Source organism: Odontomachus brunneus, unplaced genomic scaffold (genome assembly GCF_010583005.1).
Source record: "Odontomachus brunneus isolate Ranch 3 - 2012 unplaced genomic scaffold, Obru_v1 Obru_scaffold_203, whole genome shotgun sequence".
Classification (NCBI taxonomy): Eukaryota; Metazoa; Arthropoda; class Insecta; order Hymenoptera; family Formicidae; genus Odontomachus; species Odontomachus brunneus.
The window spans coordinates 419,930-441,566 of NW_022639653.1; the positions used below are offsets into that span (position 1 = coordinate 419,930).

Consider the following 21,637-nt stretch of genomic DNA (forward strand, 5'->3'; position numbering starts at 1 on the left):
TCGCACAAAGAGAATTCACACGTGCCAGAAATGAAATATATGACTTTTGATATCCAATCGAAAAATCTATTTTCTAGAGGCAAAGGAATTGCTAGTTATCTTCCTAGAAAACGAACTTCCATTGGATATCAAATCGTCCTGCGTCAAATATCGTAGGCAGTGTGAACTTAGTGTACTTAGTGTACTTTAGTGTACCCATTAGTGTACTTTTCTTACACCAGCGTAAAAAAGGCCACTAAACAATGATCTATACATACGCTAGATTGCGCGCCATGCGAGTTATATGTTTTGAGTTCTGCTCATTACAATTTCGACTAGACCGTGAAAATGATAGAATTTTTCCTGCATCGTGAATAAACTCATGAAAACAATTTAAGACAACTCCGTGTATCGAACACGAAAGAACAAGTAGGGATTGTCCGGAAAAAGAAGCAAATTTATAAAATTGTAACCTCAACATTTTGGAGTGAGTGCATTTTTTTACTTGTCTGTGATTTGTGATTATATTATTAGCAATAGTGATTATATTATTGATATTAGTAATTCCGTATTTTCTTAAAAATAACTATTAACGTTTTAAACTTCGTATATAGAATATTATTTGATAGCCAAAGTGTGTGAAGATATACAAACATACACATTAACTTATCACATATACATTATTTCTTAATTGTTTTATATCTTGTAGAAAATGGAGGGCGATCGATTAACCAGCAAGAATACCAAGGAAGATGATGATGTCAAGGCTAAGTCCAAGGAAACTTTAGGTTTGAGTACTATAGTAGCTTTAGATATATTGCATCGTGATGTTGAACGGGTTCTGCAGGAATATCAAGAGGATCACAGAAAAAATAAGTACAGCAATTGTGATTATTTCGAACAAACAGATTCGTGTTCAGCTAAAAGTTTAAAATATATGCTTAATATGAATTTAACACTCATACTGTGATAATTATATTTAGGAAATTCAAAGCTTGGCTAAAGGATGCCTTACATCATCGCAGCCAATACACAACTCTCTGTTGGACCTCAGCACTTGCATTGCTAGTTAACGCTGTGATTCTCATCATTGCATTCTTTACACTCAATGAAACATGGTACATAGAACAACTTAAGAGCTTACATATGAAAACTTTTGCTACCTCTGATTTTATTTTGTTGATGTAATGTCTGTTGTTGTCAATGACACTCGTGTTCCATAAATGAGTATGTCATTGCAGGTATTCTACACTGCCGTACCAAGGACTGATAGTCTGTTGTTTAGTACTATTAAATTTTATTTTAGTGGTGTCAGATAACAAATTACGACATGAGGAAATTCCTCACAGGGTGAAAATTCTTCTTGATCAACTAAATAGTGAGTATTTGAACGATTTAAATGTATTGCTTATTACTTTGTATTATACTTGCTTATTACTTTATATTATAAATTCATATAAAAATTTATCAGTTGTCCATATACCAATTGTCCTTTGTGCTATGACATCATCATACATAATTTCTACTTGAAATTTGCAGTTGCACGTTCCACATGTCGATGGAGGCGCGAAAACTATCCACATCTATGTAGTCCGCAGTCACCTTGCTTGACGCTGCAGTGGACGTATCGCGACGGCGAGATAGTTAATCTGCCTTGGGCATTGTTGGTGGCCGGTGACATAATCGTAATGAAACCGGGCCAACAAGCACCCGGATATTGCGTGCCGTATAACGTATGTAAATTGGTAAATCAGTTTTGTAACGCGCACAGAAGTTCGCACTACGTGTGTATATTTGTTCAGGATGCGGAAGCGCCGGTTTTGCACGCCAGAGAGGCGTACAGTCCTGCGGTGCACGGCGCTAACGAGATATTCTCTACGCCACAGGCTCGTGTACCTCTCAAAAATAAAATTTACAAGCTCCAGGAGACGCCGTATTTGATGAATCTGCGTATGGCGTTGGACCAGGCGCTCGATCGGCCGGTGACTTATCACAATCGTAAGCGTCACCTCCTGATGATCTGCTGTATCGAACATCTGGCTTATCCGATACTTTTGATCGTCACCCTCGTGGTCAATCTGCTTCGCTACGTATACGTGGCCGATTATTTCGGTACGGGCCACTGGAGCGAGATGTTTCTGCTGCAACCGGTTGCCGTGAGTCTTCCTTTGTTGCCGTTAGTGTTCCCCGCCTGTTGGATATTTCTCAACTGCTTTGGGATGGCTCGTTTCAAGGCATTATTTAAGTTATATTTATCCTCGAAAAAACTTCAGGTTCGTATAACATTCAACTTGCAGAGAACACTTAAAAATTGAGTATAGTACCTTTTAAAATTATGTTTTAAATACAATGATATATTAGAAATCTTATTATCGCTACTATTAGGCTAGATATTTCCTTTCTGAAAACTTGTTGTTTTCAGTTTATCTTATCTATTAAATATGAATTAGATGTCTATTTTCTAAATATGAAAGTAACGAACAATATGTGGATTCTCTATAGATTTTTACAAACCTAGTTTGTAGATCCTTTTGAAGACGCAGATATCAATGGTCCCAATCACCCGGAAGTAGTGTACAACGGGCTTGAACTTAAGGATTATTTTTTCGAAATTCTCTGTGGTAAGGAGCACATGATGTCGAGATCCGCGAGCATTTTACATGTTTTGGGCTCCGTAACCGTGAGTATCATAGCATCAAACGATCAACCGTGCATCATATAATTTCTATTATATCTTTGCAGGCGTTATGCTGTGTGGACAAGAAAGGAATTCTATCGTGGCCTAATCCTACAGCAGAAAAAGTATTCTTCTTACGTAACACCAATAGCACTCTGTCGCCGAGCTCTAGGTAATTATCTTGCAGTGCCTTATATGAATAAATTCGCGCTTCCAATATCCAACTTCTTTGTATTCTACAGAACCTCTCTATCGCAAAGATATAAGAATCTGATATCTAAAAAGTTCAAAAAATTTACTCTCTTTACTGAGATTAAGCAACTTATAACACGTGACTTTATTTGTAAAGTTAAAGAATTGAGTCACACAGAGAATATTGTGATTTCTTTACTTTAGTACCGGCAGCATGGATAACAAGACTACTGAAAAGAATCAGGAATTTGAGGAAACCCAAGTGAATTCCAACCGGACGTCCTACGTGCAGCACGGTAAGGAGCTTAAAGCAACGAAAATTTAACAGAACATTACCGAGCTATATTGTTTCGCAGATATGTCACACTCCACCGCTGAAGTACTTGATCTCACGCATGATCACGCCTTACCGTTTCGACTACAGTTCGACGATCATTCGTGGCGTCAGCATCTGAATTCGCTCAAGCCGCTTGGCTTAGCGATTCTCCTCAATACGTGCAACATGGACACGCAGGAGCACTACATGCAATTCTGCTGCCACGTCACTTGCGAGGCTCTCTACAATGAGAACCTGGTTCCAGTGACGAATAGACGGTATGTGTTCGTAATTTTTATCTCATCCCGTAGAAATCAGTCCGTTTGATCCCGATTTCTTCACAATTTCGTCACAGAGTTAACTATTCACTTAACAATCATGGGTTGTTCGCGCGTTGACAGTTGCCTGTGCGAACTGGCGAAGCAAATTGGCTTCCAGGACCAGGCACAGAAGATATTTCAACTGGAGCAACAACTCTCCACATTCAGGCATGTGGTGAGTGTCAACGATAAACGTGTTAAAACAATGACAGAAATATCGATAGACAGTTGTGGCAAAAAGTGAACCGAATTGTACTGTCGAACAGCAACCGGAAATGGTCAGGCGGGACATAAAGTTTGCACGTTCACTGAGTATTGCGACGAAACTGAAGTTCCCGTTCCCTCACATGGTCGCCGTAGTGGTAAAGGAACGCACCGGAGGTGGTCTGCAATTACTAACGCAGGGAACAGCCGACATAATACTAGACTCCTGCATTGAGTTCTGGGACGGCCACGACCTTTGTCCTCTGTCTGCGTCAGACAGGTACAGCTGAATAATTTTTCTAGCAATTTTTCTGCATATTATACATAACTTTCTTGAAATGTTCAAATAAATTTTACAAATCAGCATTCTGCTAATTATAAAAAAGAAGTAGAAAAATGTTATACACATAGATCTGTAAATATATTCATTTTGTGTCACATGATATCCTCGTCCTTTTTATGTTGCAGAAAGAAAGTGCAAGATTTTTATCAGAGGACCAGCCTGACGTCGTACTGTACTGCATTCGCTTATCGGCCTTTAACGCGCGCCATCAGCGACAAGATGTCCGAGATTTATCTGGAACTTCCTGCGGACAGCAAACACTTATACACACCTCATCGTAGTCCAACTCCTTTGCCGTGGGACTTCAGGAACGTTCTTGATCCTAGAGTGCGAGGGATACTTGGGCAATTCCACTCGACAGGTGCGTCCCATCGTGTTATCTCTACATTTTCTTCGCTCTGATTTTTACTTTTTTATTTTCATTTCATGCACAGATTCTTTATTATGTAATGAAAACAAAGACGATGACGTCAGCGACGTCGAAGGCTGTTTTGAGGTTCAGTGCAATCAGGTCTTCATCGGAATGGTCACTATGCAATACCAGGCACAAACGGACATGGTATATGATGCACCGATCTTTAATTAACATCCAAAGTGTAATTTTTATCGTGATATTAATTTGCAACATATTCATTCAACAGGTGCAGTTGATTGAACAGCTGGATCGGGCGTGCATCAGATTCGTTCATTTTAGTAAGGAAAATGAATTGCGCTCGCGCGTTTTCTCGGAGAAGATGGGTCTGGAGAGTGGCTGGAACTGTCACATTTCTCTGCTTAGCGAGGGAGCCAGGTATTGCGCTAGATGACGCATCTCAATGTATTTCAAATCTCATCGTCTCTCGATGTTTTTTTGAACTTTTTATGGGGCATATTCGCGACTTGTTGTCCATGTCTCTGATCCGGTGCTTTTTTGCTTTCGATATTGCTAAAGAATTAAATGCTAAAGAAGGAATTATTTTTAAAATTTTCAAGTAATTCCATTATTATTAAATCAACTCTAATTAAAATTAATTGTGTAAGACCGAATGTTAATAATTATCTTATTAGCGAGCTGTAGCGAAGCTCGTAATGTGTAAAATATATCCGTGTATATTGCAGGAGACAGCAATGGCTGGAGAGATATCCGCATATGCCCCCGTCGTATATGTTTGTCTATACGTCTTCTATCTTCGTTATTATTAATCGTGATTTGTGCATGTTGATTGTTATTACACAGGATGTCTTAGAAATGTTCAAACGTTAAATTCCACAATTTGAGAATTGAGATTTATCGAGATTCAGAGATTCAGAACTTGAAAAAGTTTCAACATCAAGAATAAATAAATAAATTGTTTCGCTCTTAATTCTCCAAGGCATCCTATGTGGTGTTTTTTTTTTCTCAAACGGATGAAGCCGCAATCATTTGGCTGCAGTGTCCTAATATTTGATATATGTACTAATACCTCATTATTTGTACGAAGTGTTTAATTGCAATTTTTTCGATATATAATACTTATACTTCATTTTCCCTCTCATTATTTCCATATCTTTTGGATATTTCTTCAGTCACTTAATAATTTGTATCTTGGACGAAATAGGAGTCCAAGTATTTATAATCTCTTCAGTTTTTGCTTGTAGAAATCTCAAAATATGCAAACATTTTGGGATTTCGTGATTGCGAATCGACACCTACAAAATTGGATCACATGACACAGATGCATATGACGAAGAACACATTCATTACTTCAGTGTAACTAACACACACGACAACATTAGGTCTGAGAGTCCAGTGGGTTGGTGGGTGAGCCAGGCAGCAGCCATGTCCTCACCCACTCCCTCACCCACGGCCCAATCTCATCAGCCTAATTACTCCTGCATGGACGAGGCCAGCCACTTGCTTAATCGTGTCTTACCTCGGTACGTACTTTGGTACGTTATACCGATTACATGTAGAAATAGCTCACTGTATGTGAGCGTTACTTGGTATAACATCCGATTTTTGTGCTCCGCTTTTTAAAGAGGAAAAGAGAATTTTTTAAAAGCAGTATTAAATCCTAGAATACATATCCTACGATGACTAATAAAAAGCTAATCTATTTTTAGTAGCGAAAAATGATTTCGATAAATTAAATTAAAATTGAACACTGTCGAGGGAAGCAGAGATTAAAGTTTCCTCAAAAATAGAAGCTGTCACGAATACCGTAAGATTCGAGATCTTTCTATGCATTCTAGGATTAGTCATTCGCAGAAATGTGCAGCATGATGAGATTCTCATTCATTTATCGCGAGAGCTTTATCAAGTCCGAAGGAACTTTTGCAACAAGCTAACGCACTCGTAGCTTCTTCGCATTAATGTATTTCTATCACCAACTATTACAATGAGTAAAGAAGAATACCAAACAGCGCTTACTCTATGGATCTTGTTTCATTTTAGCACCAACCTAAACAACAGCCGAGCGATGAGCATGTCAGCGCCGAGTGCCATCAATACGGATTTTACGACGGTGAAATTCGACGATGAGACCACCGAGTGGAATGATACGGGTACGTCGCAGGTGAAGAGTGCCATGAGTCACAGGTTTGTAGACATAATGAAGATCTGCGTACTTTAAATTATTGGTCATTAGGTGTATCTATTGTATCGATTATTGTGTGGATTATGTTCCACTATCGCAGTGTACAAATCAGAGAATTTGTACGTATAATTGTAAATTATATTGTAATTATATATTATAATTGTAAATTATGGAAATTGTCCATAGGGAGCAGGACACGATGAGAAGTGAGGATAGCGTCTTAGTGCAGAGCGTCGACTTGGGATCAGGTCAAGAAGGTTGGAGGTCCATAAGCTGCCTCACCGACAGCACAGAGCAAAGTGCACCTGTCAACTTCGATCTGTCGAATAGAGTAAGCGGATTTCTCTTTAGATTGAGTCAAATTTCGCAGTATATAATATTTTACTTGATTTAAATACAGGCTAAATTGCCAAGAGGTATAGACAAGATACGACCGCACATAGAGTTAATAGACAACGTACCATTATTGGTATCTCTGTTCACCGATTGTAACACCACGGTGACCCGCGAGATGCTGCACATCATGCAGGATTATGGCGAGGTGGTGTGCGTTCTCGGTTCCTCAGCCAACGCTGAGAACATGCCGATTTTCATGCAGGCCGACGCTGGGTAATTGTGCTCGTTGTTACTCGCTTAATCATATTTTTAATGTGAGATTAAAAATCGCATTGAATTGAAAAGTTAAAAGTTAATTTTTTCGAAACTTGACTAAAATCGAAATTTTATTCTCTAAAAGATAAATATTTTAATATTTATATATTTAATATTTTTTAAATTTTAATTAATATTTTAATATTTACCACAATAATATTTAAATTATTAAAAAAGAAATTAAATAACATTATTGCAAATGTTTAAAGAAGAAAAATCTAATTTATATGATTTTCACTCTTGCGATTTAGTTGCAAAAGTTGATTGTACTTTAAAGTTTACTAAGATTAGCAAATTTCTCACAGAGTGGCAGTAGAACCTTTATATCCCCAAGTATGCCAAAAGGTGCCTGTGTTGGTACCCACCACGGAGGACCAAGGAATTTCTCCCGTCGACCTAAGTAGAGTTTTGAACTCCGTCGCATGCTCGTTGAGCGTGAAACGCGAGGATCCTGTAGCGATCTTTCACCTTATTATGGAGGTATAGAATACAAAGTTATATGTAACAAATATTTTTGAAAAAATGTGATAAAATTTGTCCATGTTGAATCTCAACGAAGCGTTTCAATAAAATTCCCGAGTGTCCGTAGGTTAATATAACATGTAGTTACATATGTAAAGTTTGTATTGAACATGTCTCTTTCTTCACACAGGCGCGTCATTACATGAGAAGTTTGTGGAACTGCGTGCAATTTTGGCTGTGCTGTACAGTCACTCTCTCATTTACACAAGCGCTTTCGGCATTTTTATTGTTACCGCCGCTGTTTTCCGTCGACCAAGTGATGTGGCTGTGTTGCTTAATTATTCCCTTAATATCGATATCCATGATCGCTACGCCGATAGATGCGACGATCATGCAACGTGCGACCGGGAAGAATCAATGTATAGTCAACGGAGAGGTAAGGAACACGGTGAATGTGGCCTTAGATGTGGCTCGTAGATTTGTTCAAACTCGTGTACTTTATATACGTTTTTTTACTTTTATATACATACACACGTCATAACCAGGTGGCCTTGTTCGTGCTATGGTGTTACGGCAGCAAGTTCCTGCCGACGGTGATCACAGTAATTCTGTCGCAGTGCGTCTCGTTCATGACGCTCTGTCCCATCTACGCGGCGCACAACAATTCCAAGTGCCTGTACATATATCCAGACGTACGGGGCCAAGATTCTTGGGGCGGCTGGGGTAGCACACCGAGCGTAGTTTCGGTCGTGCAACATTTCGCCCTCGCTCTCATAGTCTTACACTTTGGTAGTCACATTTTGATATTATTAGTGTTATATTTGAAATAGATTTTAGTAGAAAAGTGACAAAATTCGTTGCTCTATTTTTCTAATCTGATAATATATCAAAGCAAATTTATACATGTGCGCAAAAGAAAGTTGAGAGGTTTCTCAATAATCACTTCTTCTTTCACAGTGACGATATCAGTTAGCTTTGTGCACAGAGAATACTCTATATGGAAGAAACATCCCGTTAATAATTACATATGGTGCCTCAGCACATTTCTTGTGTAAGTATGAGACGTATAAATTAGATAATAAAACTTATTTTAATTATAACTGAGAAATATCAATATTTAGTTTTTTTTAGATCTTTCCTTATTTTTCTATACTTATATTACAGATTGTGTGCACAGACAGCATTCTCCAGTACAGCGTTCTGCAAATTTTGGAAAGAGGAAGGCAAAAACATTGAAGACCTCCCCATGCATCTAGTGTTGTTCTTTCTGCTCTCTATCCCATTAACGTTCGCTGTCAACGAGTTGATCAAGTGGCAAGAGATCAAGTAAGCTTATTTAATCTCTTTGATTTGTTAACACGATTTAGTTACGACTTAAGATCCACGCAAGAAAAGTGTTTCTTGTAATTTCATCATAATTTTGCTCTTTTCTTCCATTTTATATCAACGTTTCTTTATTTCCTTTTTTTCAGAGTGAACGTTAGATACCAAAAAAGAGCGCGTCTGGAATTTGGTACAAAGCTGGGGATGAATTCGCCATTTTAGCTTAATTATTATTGTTTCTTGTCAATATCGTACATTCTACAGATGTGTCTGCAAGAACTACAGAAATCAAGCTTCTGCAAGAAAGTTCGAATGTGGTTCGAATCACCAATACAGAGCTTCATGTACTTACATTTGGCCTCATGCCAAATATTGCCAAAATGATAGAGGTCTTGACAAAATAACGATATTTTTATATAATAAAATGCGTGTACTTAAATTTTACAACATAATGATTATAACAATAATTATTTGTACAATGGACACGCCAGAGGCAAGTCGATCACGAGCTTAAATGAGCATTGTATAGAAGTTTACGCGATATATCGGATTGATAGCGAAATATTCGTAACATTTTACATCCGTTCGCGTGCATTGTCTTTCTCGCTTTTGATTCGTGATGTCAAGATGCCTGACATAAGCATCATTGATGCTTAAATTTCATTTATGCGTTACAAACGATCGGTTTAATGGTAAATAATTTCGCCATGAATCTGAGACATCTTGTATTTAATGCCTTTAGTATTAGTAATGTATTTATACATACGAAGATGTTCCTATGGAAAATAATTTATTTGCGGATACAAAGCTAGTGCAAATTTTAGGGAATTCATAGCAATAAGCGTGTTTTGCGAGAAATCACAGTATATTCGCATAAAAGTGTTATGAATTCCAGGTTCTAAAAATATGAAAGCTATCATGGAACTACTTCCGATTATAACAGAAGCTCGAATTTCTAACAGAGTTTCTGATTGTACTATACCATATTTCTTTGGATTCTTATATATGAGTCTCAATATATTATATAATTATGTTACATAATTTTCTGCACACGTTTTTCATAATCGTGCGTACAATGTTAACTATCTTCGTAGCTTCATTTCAATTGCATTAACTTTTCGCACATTGTTCTAGAAAATCATGATAGTCTTTTCAAACAGTTCCATGATATGTTTCCTGATCTCTCGTTAGTAAAAATTCTTTGGTTGTGACTGATAATAGGTAGACGATGATAATAGTCTTGTTCGCATCTTGTTCGGAGGCAATATTCAATTTTACCTCCGATCAAGCGAAATGCAACGATTGTCGAGATTTTTTTTTTAAATAAAAATAAAGTTTCTGTTGAACGATATAGTTCACTCTCGTCGCAAATTTATTTTAATATTAAGTGTCCGTTTGTATGGCATATTCATCTTTATACAGTTAATACTGTATTTCAGGAATAGAGCTTTCAGTTGAATACTGAAATTCGTACAATTAGAATTGCGATGTCGTTGCTGTTGTATAATTAAATATCAATGCACGTTGCAACTTAATCACGATTAAGACTAGTAGCGTGCTGCAACACATTATCACGGAGTACATCGATTCGTACAACAATTTCGGCGAGAATACCGACCAGACAAACAGATGATGACGCTGTACTGTAACAATGATCGTGTAAACAGTCATCGTGAACAATCTCCACGTGATGTAAGTTTTGCTTGTTCGCACAACAGCGTCACTGTACAAATAAGAATCAATTTCTTTGTTAAATAACGTAACCGTATTAATCTATTTGATTTTTTTACAGTATAAACAATTCATAAAAAATTAAATAAAAAAAATTTTTAACACATATTTTTCATCTAAAATATTATTTTATCTTTTAGATGAAAGATAAGTTCCAAGTTTTTCAGTGTAATTAGATTTACAATTTCAGAACAGTATGAATTACTTACGAGTGCGTTTCGTTCAATTGTCGATAGTAAATGAGCAAGAAATAAGCCAAGACTGGAGCGGAATAAGTGTTGACGATTAAATATGCGCCGATGACGAAGGGCATATAGGAACGCAGTCCGATATATCCTGCCGCGACGTCTACACTTGCGAGGCTATTGGAGTTGCCCTAAAATATGTCATATGATACAACTCATTGGCTTAGCTCTCCGAATAATTTGAATTTTTCACTTAAATATAAATAAATTTTTTATCGACTGTATACCTGATAAAAATAGAATACATTGCCGAGCCAATAATGCGCATAGATACTGAGATCGAGCAAATTATTTTCCCTTAATACAGTGTCGATGATTGAACTCGCGACGATCTGCATCGGCAATAAGATCACATTATACGGCTGGTGCAACATCGCCGAGATCATCACCCAAATATTGATCATAAAGAACAACATCGTGCTCGTGAAACGTTTCCTGTTATATTTGATCATTAATCTCATTCGATAACCACAGCTCACGAGAAATAATGCTGTTATTCCCCAAAACGTTTGCACTTCGTATATTCCACTACGACAAATAATATTCAATTAATTTCCTGCTGAAACATTACCTCATTCGCATAATCACTTTTAGAATTCCAATGTACCTCGACGAGAAATATGACGGAATTTTTCCAACCGCATCATTAGCCATATGGCGAAGATATATGCATATTGCAATTACTGTATTAAGAATTAACGATTGCCACCTGTATTCCTTATCCTCGCAATCGTAAGCGATCCAAATTAGAAAAATGAGTGCTGAAAGATAAATATTTCGGCTCGAAAAAATATTTATTTGTTACATTTATCTTTATATTAATATTTAACTCTCGCACGAATGCAATTTGTGCTCTAAACTCTAATGAGAGTTAAATCTTTTGTTTAAACATACACGCACAAAAGAAAAGAATATACAAAAAATAAAAGAACATAGAGATAAATAAAATGTGAAAAAATTTCAAAAGAAATAAAGTAACAGTGTTTGCGCTTTATTCCTTTTAATATTCTTTACACTTTTTTATTTATTGAAACGTTCAAGGTTTATTATTATTCATATTTTGTTACTTTGTAAACTTGTAGTCTATATTATAAATAATGTTATATGTTAAAAACAGCACTTTAGCACTTATTAGCCCTTCTTTTCTTTTGTTTAAATATTTTTTATCGTACTTAAACAATTTACCAGCGAGCAGTAGGAGCGTCATTCCTACTTTGCTATCATTTTCCTTCAACCAACCAGCTATATCGGGTAGATGGGCGTACTTATCGCCGGTGCTATTTAGTTTTCGCAGAATTCTGTGCCCTATCAGTAGCAACAATAACTTAATGCAAAGTACGTGGAACTGATGGCTAGAATCACTGCAACTTGGATCCAACCGAATTCGCATTTTTACGTTCATGATATAAAAGATCGCTGCCTATCATCAGGCAGGAAAATTCATCTGTGACGCAACGGATGTTCAAATCTGACTTAGATTTTGACATTCTTTTTTTTCTTCAAATTTTACGATTATGAAAAATCAACTGTTGACTCTTTCCCTGTTTTTATATAAATTGTATCTAAAATAATAAAATTTCTTTTCAAAATTTTATTCGAAATATATGAATAAAACAATCGCCTGTTCTTTCAATGCACTATGTGTCTGAAATAATAGATTTGATGTCTGATTTGAACGAACCTCGTGTTGCAAAAGAGAATTTTACTCACTATCGATGGTACGCGAACCATTTTCCAGAGCAACGATAAAGCAAGCACGCAACTGTACTGCCCCAGAAGAAATACCAAGTCTGATGCTCCTCTTCAACAAAACTGCTGCCAGCAAAGCTCGCTACGTGCAACAACGCACCGATCTGGAATATCCGTATCTTTGATCCCTTTTTCACCTATTTTCCGAGAGAAAGAAAATTAAGATTAAGATTATACGCATGATCTTAAGAAAGTACATTCGTTGAAATCTTTAAATAATAAAGCTTTTCACCTTTATCAAAAACAAATCGCCACGTTTTACACTTGACAAAAAATAGCAATTTATGCATAAAATAGTGATAATAAGTACGATCAGCAGAAGACTGAACGCACTCGTCGGGTAAGGCGAAGTCGTGCTCTCAGGATCAACGAAGTAATTTATCCCCAGGCACAAACTCGCGTTTAGCACAAAAAAGAATGCGGTCTTTTTGCACGTAGATCCAGCCAGATTTCTAACAACGAACAAAATGCAAAGTATCTGTAAAAGAGATACAATATAGGATTTGCTTTTAAGTTACATAAGCTTGAAAGATTCTCAAAGTTTTCAATTATTTCATATTATGGATTTTAAGTTTCCTGGTACTGCTGTGCGATCTTGGATTTATTTTACTCACGTGTAAAAGGAAAAGTACAGCTGCGGTCATTGAGCGAATATCGTACTTGACCATACTGGTGATCAAAGCAGTCTTCATTTCCTTGAGGATCGCGTTGTATGAAGAGACGATGTTCTCCACCATCTCGCTCGGTTTCTCGTTCGCATTCAACCAACCAATGTGAAGCCTCACGGTATTTCTATATTTCCGATGTATATCTGAAAAACATCGTACCAATCTTTCTCTAACTTTCCATAAGCTCGGAATATTTTGTGTACAACACGTAAAATTAAATTAATATCAAATTTATACATATTTCATAAACATTTTTTATTATCTTTATTGCATTATACATAAATATATACGATCTACAAGATAAGTGTAGATACTTACTTTGTGACTCACTGGCTACGAGATCCCGGAAATGATTAAATAGCTGTTTCGTGTTGTAATAGAGAAGAAATAGTCTTTTAGAGTCGGTGAGATCGTAGATACTGTCCAGGAATACAGATCCAAGGTTCGTAGAAGGAATGGGTAATCCCAGAGCAACCGAGAGCGTTGCCGCTATGTCTAGTTGTTCAATTTCAATCGGCTCTGATTCATTTTTTCGAGGACAGCGAATTTGTCCAATCGTAACAAGCGGCACAGTTGTCTCCTGCAGCGTCGAGCCACCGTGGCCACCTGAGTCCTTCATCCCATGATCGCCGCAAACGACGAAGAGTGCGGGAGTTCCGTTATCATTCTAGAAATAGGAAAATTCGCTTTGCATCGTCTTTTTCGAAATTGAACCTTCGCTTCGCATCGTCTATATTGTAATTATAGTAGCAATTATGTTTGGTAATTATTTAGAGCATATATTTTTTTCTTTCTCAAATATAGAAGAAACTGTCCTCGGCAGTCCTTCATAGTTTTTCCATTGCAACCTTATTTCTCTCAAATACTAACCCAATACCGCACTTTGCGGGCTATCTGAGCGATGATCTCGTCCATTTCTTGTAATTTGAGTTTAATTGATGCGCCGAACGGGCCTTCAATGTGACCAATGTGGTCGAGTCCAAGATAATGCAGAATCATCACAGACCAGTCATCATTATTTAGTTCATCCTGTATATGTCGAGTTACATTGTTGTCCACCTATTTGTAAAATCAATGATTAAATAAATATATCAAATAAGACAGATTTCATAAGAATGGTGAAATATATAATAATCACTTATCAGTATAATTACTTCTGTAAAATCTGTAACAAAAAACGAAGTGGTACCCTCATAACGCATAAACAGGTTGGGAAATAGGGAGAGCCAAGTTTCGTCACCATAGAACACCAATTTATGTCCTTGCTTCTTTGCCTGGACCAAAAAGCTGTCACTCAACAGAGGTTTACTTCCCAAATTCAGTACTACATCTACAAAATTCGGCACTGTGCCAGTCATCATAGCCTACATCCAAAAATAAATAATTTATTATCATACAAATAAAGTACTCTTTATTTATTCACAAATTACTACCTTACCTTTATTCTGGGCATTGTCACTGTAGGTGATTGTAATTTAGTCCTTAACAAACATCCAGAAGAATTTGCCAGTAGACTGCTTGTTATCGGCATGGCAAGCTTTCCTAATGGACTTGCAACAAAGTCCCATCTCAGTGCATCAATCACCATGATTATCAATTTATTCACTATCGGTTTGTATAGCACATTTGTCTGTATTCTGAAAATAGTATATATAATGTTGAATATGACTTTTAAGTTAAGAAACATATAATTATAGTAATAGAAAACATACATATTCAATGATTTTAATATTTTACCTACATATATCTTAATATATTTTGTATGCGAAATAAATATATAATAATGACAAAAGATATAATTCATTTAATGTTATGCGATGTTTATCACAAAATTGAGGTTAACTCACCTAACATTCTCAACATGTTGTGGGATATCTTTTCGAGTAGCAATTTTGTCAACATGATGAGCAGCCGGGAAGAAACCATACAGAAATAAAGCAATAGAAATTGGCGCAATTAACAATATGTAAAACAACAGGAGATCACTCGTACGCATCTTTCCATAATTTTCTTTCTCTCTTTCTCTCTCACTGGACACCTGTCAGTGTTCTGATAGTCTGTTCTTTTACCTGCTGCACTGGTACGATAAGTCAGAGTGAAACAAGTGGTCTGTTCTTTCCAGCTGCATTGATGAACTGTGCAATAAGTTAGAGTGAGAAAAAATATACTTGTCTCACTTTAACTTATTGCACCAGTTCAGCAATGCAGCTGAAAAGAACAGACCAAAGTATATTTTTCTCATTCTAACTTATTGCACCAGTTCAGCAGTACAGCTAAATAGAACAGACAAATAACTGACGGACATCGAAATCGACTTCGACTATTCGAGACATCGAGCGTTCGACTTCACGTACGTGGGAAATTTCAAAAATATTTTTCGATTCAAATATTTAGTGTATTCAAAAATATTAAATATACCGTAGAATATATATTTTTTTCTGCATCATCTATATAAGTAAAAAGAAAAGTTTATTATATAAAGAAATATAAGTAAATATAAAGTAACATAAGTAATTATAAGTAAATATAAGTAATTATAAGTAAGTAATTATAAGTAAGTAAATATAAGTAATTTATATAATATATAAGTATATAAAGAAATATAAGTAAATATAATATTAATATAAGAAAAAAAAGTAAATATTTATTAATATTATATACAATTATATTAAATTTCCTTATACTTGGTTTCTATAAAAATTCTACATTGGGTTCTACAAAAGTTAATTATAAAAACATCGATTATATTTTTTTGCGTCAAAGTTAGATAGAAACAAATTAATTAACATAATTCTATTTTATATGCGATGAAAATATTCAATTTCCCCGTAGAAAAATTGTGAATCACATCTAAAAAAGTTTTGTTTAACGTAAGATTTGTCCTTACATACAATTGGAAACGCAAGTTTTTGCGTTGGAGCCGTTTTGCAGGCACCCTATGTAAAGAAGCTAGAAGCTTGAACAAATCGGCCGACGAAACCGATCAATAAATGGAGGACTGTTTTGTCGGCCAACGCAACGTAACGCGCCATGCTATAGAGTAGTTACGACGCGTGTGAATCATGTTTCGGTAATTCCTACCCGTCCCGAAGTGCCACGGGTTTTCCTTCGTCTGTCAAAAAAATTGTGAGTACATAATCGAATACAAATGTTCACGCGAGTGAACACAGTGGAGTTTACAGTCTTCTAGATCTGTGAGGGCTGAAACATCCTGTTCAGCTCGTTGAGTTTCTCGTTCTCTCTAAATCCTCCGACTTCGTGTCACCGGATATTACATAATTTTGTTTACTGATGTTTTACGTCAAGGGACTTTCGTACTTGTAAATACCGAAATATTTAAATATCTTTCAGTTTTCATGTCCCATCCTTGTGCGTTATATTGTTGAATATTACATAAATAATTATAAAATTATATCCTAAAATGATATGAAGTAATTTTCACTTTTTGTTGTGGTTTACATTAATATTTAACATCCCATACTTGGAAGGAGGATTTTTTGCGCGTATATTACTAGTGAATACAATTTTAACAATAATTGAAATTCAATTTATGAGAGAATTCTATAAAATTGAAACTCACATTTTGACATTTTGTATGCAATGTAATTGACAAAACGAACGTTTTTACAGCGACAATGGTATCGCTGGAGGACAGTTGGAAGGAAGCCACGGAAGGCTTGGACGAGGCAGTCTGCGACGCTTGGTTCACACGGCTGCAGGAGGTTTATTCAGAAGAAAAACGCACTTATCACAACCTGGACTCACTCAGAGAGAAGTTGAATCATTATTATGAAATCAAAAACAACCTGAAGAACGCACGAGCCGTGTTACTTGCAATATTCTTTCAAAAGTGAGTAGCTACCTGGGAAAAAAAAGTTCACATAAAAGCCAGGTATGGATTTTGTCAAGATCTGATCAAATATAATCATATATAACGTTATATCTGATTATATCTGATCAAATCTTGACAAAATCCATATCTGGCTTTTGTCTGAACTTTTTTTTTTTCGGATATAAGACAGAAAAGATAAAATGTATTGCATATAATTTATTTTGTTTATTACATTTTTATTGTATCTATGTTTTTTAATGATAACAACTGACCTTAATTCTATTGCAGTTTCGAGTACGATCCCAAAGCTATGGACGATGAAGACAAAAATCTCGAGCACTTTAACACTTTCGCCGACGAAACTGACATTCCATCGGTGAGTGCACATTCAATAATTTATAAAATTTTGATAAATAACACAGATTTTACTGTGCAAATTTTACATAGATTGAAAATCTAGGCAAAACTTTAATGCACTTTTAATGCACACTTAATTTATTATATACAAATTAAGATACATAAATATGTATAACATGTAACTTAAGATACATACATATGTATGTGCATTAAATTTTAATTTTTTAACTTATTATGATTGAATAATTAAGGACGCGGAGCTCAGAGAGGAGACATGCGCCCTACTGAAAGTAGCGGCAACTCACAGCACCGAGGCGCACAAGGTAGGTGGTGCTTTCGGTGGTGAAGATGCTCACTACTTCTTGGACTTGGACATGGCAGTGCTGGGATCCTCGCCGGAGAGTTATGCAGAGTATAGGGAACGAATACGTGGAGAGTATTATTTCCTCAGTGAGCCCATGTACACGGCGCTACGACTAAAAGTGAGTTTTCTATTTAAAATAAAATAGATTTCAAAGATATATGCGTTAAAATATATAATAATTCAATCAATTATATTTTCAATTTGCTGTATAAAGGGTTGAACGGCGCAACGCGATCGTACGAGATTTCGTGTGGTTCTCAATGTGGTTTTACTTTTAAGGTATTGCAGAACTTCTTGCAAATTCCGAACATCTTCGCCACTATGGAATTCCGCGACAAACTGGAAGAACAGGCGCGCCAGAATATTCAAGCGGAGGTAGAACTGCTGTCTTAGGATTCCATCGTTTCGCCTCGCTTCGCTGCTGACTCTACGGAAAGAATATATTGCTAAATATTTAATATTAAATATTTGACACATCGTGATTATCATAAATATTTAATATTAAATGTCATCGAGAGTTCTCCTCGCAATACACTCGTTACTCGATCTCCGAAGAGAATCCGCTGATGATAGGGACTTGCTTCGATCTTACAGAGAATTTTCACATTGAATACAGTAACGTTTCGTCGCCTACCTCACAGAGCCACGACGCTAATAGCTCGTCGCTAATTCCGCAGAGGTGTACAGCGAATGTCAAATCGCATAACCATCCATAATAAACGAGGATGAATCTCGATGATGAAGAGGACGTTAATATCATATTCGCTGTTCTTTACACATGAGTCGCTGAGAGTACGTTGAGTTAAACATTTGATTATGTACATTGTTGTTTCTTCGTATATTAGATTGTGATTACCTATATATTTATATGTAAAATTGTATATATAATCGTTTTTTCTTGTTTTAAATAAGTTTTTTTTTTTAATGTACGATTTATCTGTATAAAATCTCTCATTGCTTACGCACAATTTCTCCGTAGAGGTGCTCCGTCGCATAATTTATTTCATTAGAAATTTCATGGCTCATTAGTTCAGTTTAGCGAGTTATTTTAATCAATTCAGTTCGATAGATTACTTTAGTTAATTAATAATGGTTAATTAATAATTGCCAACGATAACGGAATTATCTCGCTATTTGGACTTGCATAATGGAGAACAAAACTTGAAGAATAATGACCGCACTAATTTGCGTCACAGAGATTTGTGAATGGAATTGACACATGTCTGTCAATAAATGTAATAATGAGTATATATATATATATATATATATATATATATATATATATATATTAGAAGGAGTATTTTCGCGCAAGTGAATCGAAAGATTGCGAATTTGAACCCGGGAGTTACGCTTCGCGCACTCCACACGTGCAGCACATGTGAAACTTTTTATCCTTATATCTCCGAAATCCTTTGAGATTTTCAGAACTTGTCCGGGGTGCTCAGTAAACTCGAAAGATCCCCAGGGACTCTGACACGTCCATAGATTCTTTTGAAAGTCACCGGTGCTTTTCGAAAATCTTTGAGACAGGCTTACTCTTTCGACTCCGGTAACATATTGTCGCATTTTGTGCAATTCAAGTTTAACCGATGCTGCAAGAAAAATACACATTTTAAAGCTCGTATCAAAATGTTGCAAAAAGAATTGTTGAATATAATTAAATCGCGGCGTTTGGAAGTCCGCGACTAAGACAAAATGCTGATCGAGATATTACGAACTATGTACAATGAAATAAAGATGAGATTATTAAATACATCTGTCTCTGTGTTTCAGAATAGTACTGTGTCCCTATTACATGTGAAGAAATTGCGTATTTCCGACATTTTCTTTACATTGCGTCACTGTTCTATATTAACTGTATCAACATCGTTCTTATTTCAAAGACGCTAATAATATGCTGTCTTTTATATTATTAATTTTAATCGAATCTTTTCAGCATCTTTTGTGCTTCCAAGCTGATTTTAAAGTAAGTATTTTAATTGAAGTACAAATAAGTATTAATTTACGTCCATATCGATTTATCCTCGCGGCGTTTCCAAGTAACTGATTGTCGTTTATCTCAGATACCTGCAAGGACTCCTAAGTAACCGGTTTATCGCAAGAAATCAAAGGAATCTTTTCGGGATATTAAAAATCTATTTATTAATTTACTGTCCGAAGACGTGTTATGCCCTTGCAACTCGAGGCGAATGACAAGATTTGTGATGACAATGAGGTAAAGACGGTGTATGCAAAGTGTTATCTAACATCACATTTTGTCGAGTGTATTGAGATAAGTTTCCAGTAAGCAAGAAATCATTAATATAACGTTACTGCAATGATATTCAAGAACTTGTAATATTGTCAAATATGTAGTGTTTAATATTGTATCGAACATCATTATGAACATACTTTGACCGCGATTTGGAAGTTTCAATAATGTTGAAATAGGGTTGCCATAACATTTTAATCGTCAGAAATATTTTTAAGATGTCTAAAATAAATGTGCATTGATTTCAAATAAATGTTAAAGTAACATTTGAAAAATATATTTTTTGTAATGTTTTTAAAACGTTTAAACAACATTCAGAAAAATCATATCGCAAAATAACACTCACACACATGTGAAAAATATAAATGCAATATTATTAAAAAATGTCCAAACAATGTACATGAAATCAACTTTTCTAAACGTTACTTTAATGTTCCTTTCTTACTGGATTATTTAATACACTGAGGGAAAAATTATCTTAAAATCAACAAATATTTAATGGGTGCCATTAACATATTTACTTAAATCTAAATTCTCTTTATTTAAATCAAATATTGTTTATCTGATTTAAGTAAACCATATTTGGTTTAAATAAAGAGAATTTAGATTTAAATAAATATGTTAATGGCAGCCATCAAAGAAATATTTGTTGATTTTAAGGTAATTTTTTCCTCAGTATATTAACCCACACAGCAAGAATGTCCCAAATATATCATAAGGATATCTTGAAGATATCGCATATCCCAAATATATTTTTAGGATATTCCTATGATATATTTTGGACACCTCTGCTGTGTGGAAAATAACCCAGTAAGCAAGAAACATTAAATTAACGTTTAGAAACGTTGACTTCATGTACATTGTTTGGACATTTTTTAATAATATTGCATTTATATTTTTCACATGTTATTTTGCGATATGATTTTTCTAAATGTTATTTAAACGTTACAAAAACATTACAAAAAATATATTTTTCAAATGTTACTTTAACATTTATTTGAGATCAATGCACATTTATCTGAGACATCTTAAAAATATTTCTGACGATTAAAACGTTATGGCAACCCTATTTCAACATTATTGAAACTTCCAAATCGCGGTCAAAGTATCTTCATAATAATGTTCGATACAATATTAAACACTACATATTTGACAATATTACAGGTTCTTGAATATCATTGTAGTAGCATTATATTAATGACAAGATATACGACTCAAACGTTAATTTTAACAACAAATTTCTTAAATCGTATTCTTCTCTAAAGCACGAAAATTAAGATAAAATAAATTGTAAGAGAAAAATATCTCGTACATCGAAATTAATTTTTTTCACACTAGATAGAATATATGAGTTAGAAGAGTATGTAGAATGTTTAGAAAAAAAAAAAAAAAAAAAAAAAAAAACCCTAATAAACTAT

At 35.3% G+C, this 21,637-nt stretch overlaps 4 protein-coding genes and 1 long non-coding RNA gene across 16 annotated transcripts in view; 3 read left to right on the forward strand and 2 right to left on the reverse strand.

Annotated features, from left to right (window-relative positions):
* The first annotated feature begins 233 nt into the window (after positions 1-233).
* Positions 234-10,371, forward strand: LOC116852128 (transmembrane protein 94). Of its 4 annotated transcripts, none has more exons than XM_032832162.1 (25): positions 234-466; positions 689-855; positions 963-1,097; positions 1,221-1,357; positions 1,519-1,712; positions 1,782-2,252; positions 2,498-2,659; positions 2,722-2,828; positions 3,053-3,144; positions 3,205-3,442; positions 3,566-3,659; positions 3,751-3,968; positions 4,157-4,392; positions 4,466-4,590; positions 4,673-4,821; positions 5,787-5,939; positions 6,445-6,588; positions 6,773-6,917; positions 6,987-7,195; positions 7,543-7,717; positions 7,890-8,135; positions 8,245-8,488; positions 8,657-8,750; positions 8,864-9,025; positions 9,172-10,371. In XM_032832162.1, the coding sequence occupies exons 2-25, from the start codon at positions 692-694 to the stop codon at positions 9,242-9,244; spliced, it is 4,167 nt and encodes a 1,388-aa protein (XP_032688053.1). In that variant the 5' UTR covers positions 234-466; positions 689-691; the 3' UTR covers positions 9,245-10,371. The 4 variants fall into 4 exon arrangements, with proteins under 4 accessions (XP_032688053.1, XP_032688054.1, XP_032688055.1 ...); XM_032832163.1 differs by having other exon boundaries at positions 5,787-5,927; XM_032832164.1 differs by lacking the exon at positions 5,787-5,939 and having other exon boundaries at positions 235-466.
* Positions 9,735-15,411, reverse strand: LOC116852130 (GPI ethanolamine phosphate transferase 2). Its single transcript, XM_032832166.1, has 13 exons — positions 15,263-15,411; positions 14,854-15,052; positions 14,570-14,779; positions 14,286-14,474; positions 13,734-14,082; positions 13,362-13,558; positions 12,980-13,225; positions 12,709-12,884; positions 12,184-12,365; positions 11,606-11,759; positions 11,226-11,526; positions 10,963-11,129; positions 9,735-10,745 (listed from the first exon to the last, which is right to left on the reverse strand). The coding sequence occupies exons 1-13, from the start codon at positions 15,409-15,411 to the stop codon at positions 10,499-10,501; spliced, it is 2,766 nt and encodes a 921-aa protein (XP_032688057.1). The 3' UTR covers positions 9,735-10,498.
* Positions 15,412-16,373: 962 nt separating this feature from the next.
* On the forward strand, positions 16,374-19,721 carry LOC116852117. Its single transcript, XM_032832145.1, has 5 exons — positions 16,374-16,541; positions 17,046-17,265; positions 17,536-17,623; positions 17,856-18,086; positions 18,248-19,721. The coding sequence occupies exons 2-5, from the start codon at positions 17,051-17,053 to the stop codon at positions 18,359-18,361; spliced, it is 648 nt and encodes a 215-aa protein (XP_032688036.1). The 5' UTR covers positions 16,374-16,541; positions 17,046-17,050; the 3' UTR covers positions 18,362-19,721.
* Positions 17,935-21,637, reverse strand: part of LOC116852120 — a 12,276-nt gene continuing 8,573 nt past the window's right edge. For 7 of the 9 annotated variants that reach the window (XR_004379696.1, XR_004379700.1, XR_004379698.1 and 4 more), the window contains 2 exons: positions 18,241-19,560; positions 17,936-18,080 (listed from right to left, as the gene is read on the reverse strand). This is a non-coding gene — a long non-coding RNA (uncharacterized LOC116852120). Of the gene's footprint in view, positions 18,081-18,208; positions 19,561-21,637 lie in introns of all 9 variants that reach the window. The other 2 variants (XR_004379697.1, XR_004379699.1) reach the window with 2 other exon arrangements.
* Positions 20,121-21,637, forward strand: part of LOC116852119 — an 18,537-nt gene continuing 17,020 nt past the window's right edge. The window contains 1 exon segment of the mRNA XM_032832147.1: positions 20,121-20,183. Coding sequence (XP_032688038.1) covers positions 20,136-20,183 — 48 coding nt within the window. The 5' untranslated portion in view covers positions 20,121-20,135.

Bases quoted from the DNA above. Each gene is read 5' to 3' on its own strand.
- LOC116852128 (XM_032832162.1), top strand. From the start codon at position 692: ATGGAGGGCGATCGATTAACCAGCAAGAATACCAAGGAAGATGATGAT. The intron at 1,713-1,781 runs GTATGTAAATTG...ATATTTGTTCAG, and splicing joins GATATTGCGTGCCGTATAAC to GATGCGGAAGCGCCGGTTTT. The intron at 7,196-7,542 runs GTAATTGTGCTC...AATTTCTCACAG, and splicing joins TTCATGCAGGCCGACGCTGG to AGTGGCAGTAGAACCTTTAT.
- LOC116852130 (XM_032832166.1), bottom strand. From the start codon at position 15,411: ATGCGTACGAGTGATCTCCTGTTGTTTTACATATTGTTAATTGCGCCA. The intron at 13,226-13,361 runs GTGAGTAAAATA...TCTCTTTTACAG, and splicing joins CTGTACTTTTCCTTTTACAC to ATACTTTGCATTTTGTTCGT. The intron at 12,885-12,979 runs GTGAAAAGCTTT...CTCGGAAAATAG, and splicing joins GCGATTTGTTTTTGATAAAG to GTGAAAAAGGGATCAAAGAT.
- LOC116852117 (XM_032832145.1), top strand. From the start codon at position 17,051: ATGGTATCGCTGGAGGACAGTTGGAAGGAAGCCACGGAAGGCTTGGAC. The intron at 17,266-17,535 runs GTGAGTAGCTAC...ATTCTATTGCAG, and splicing joins CTTGCAATATTCTTTCAAAA to TTTCGAGTACGATCCCAAAG. The intron at 18,087-18,247 runs GTGAGTTTTCTA...TTTACTTTTAAG, and splicing joins ACACGGCGCTACGACTAAAA to GTATTGCAGAACTTCTTGCA.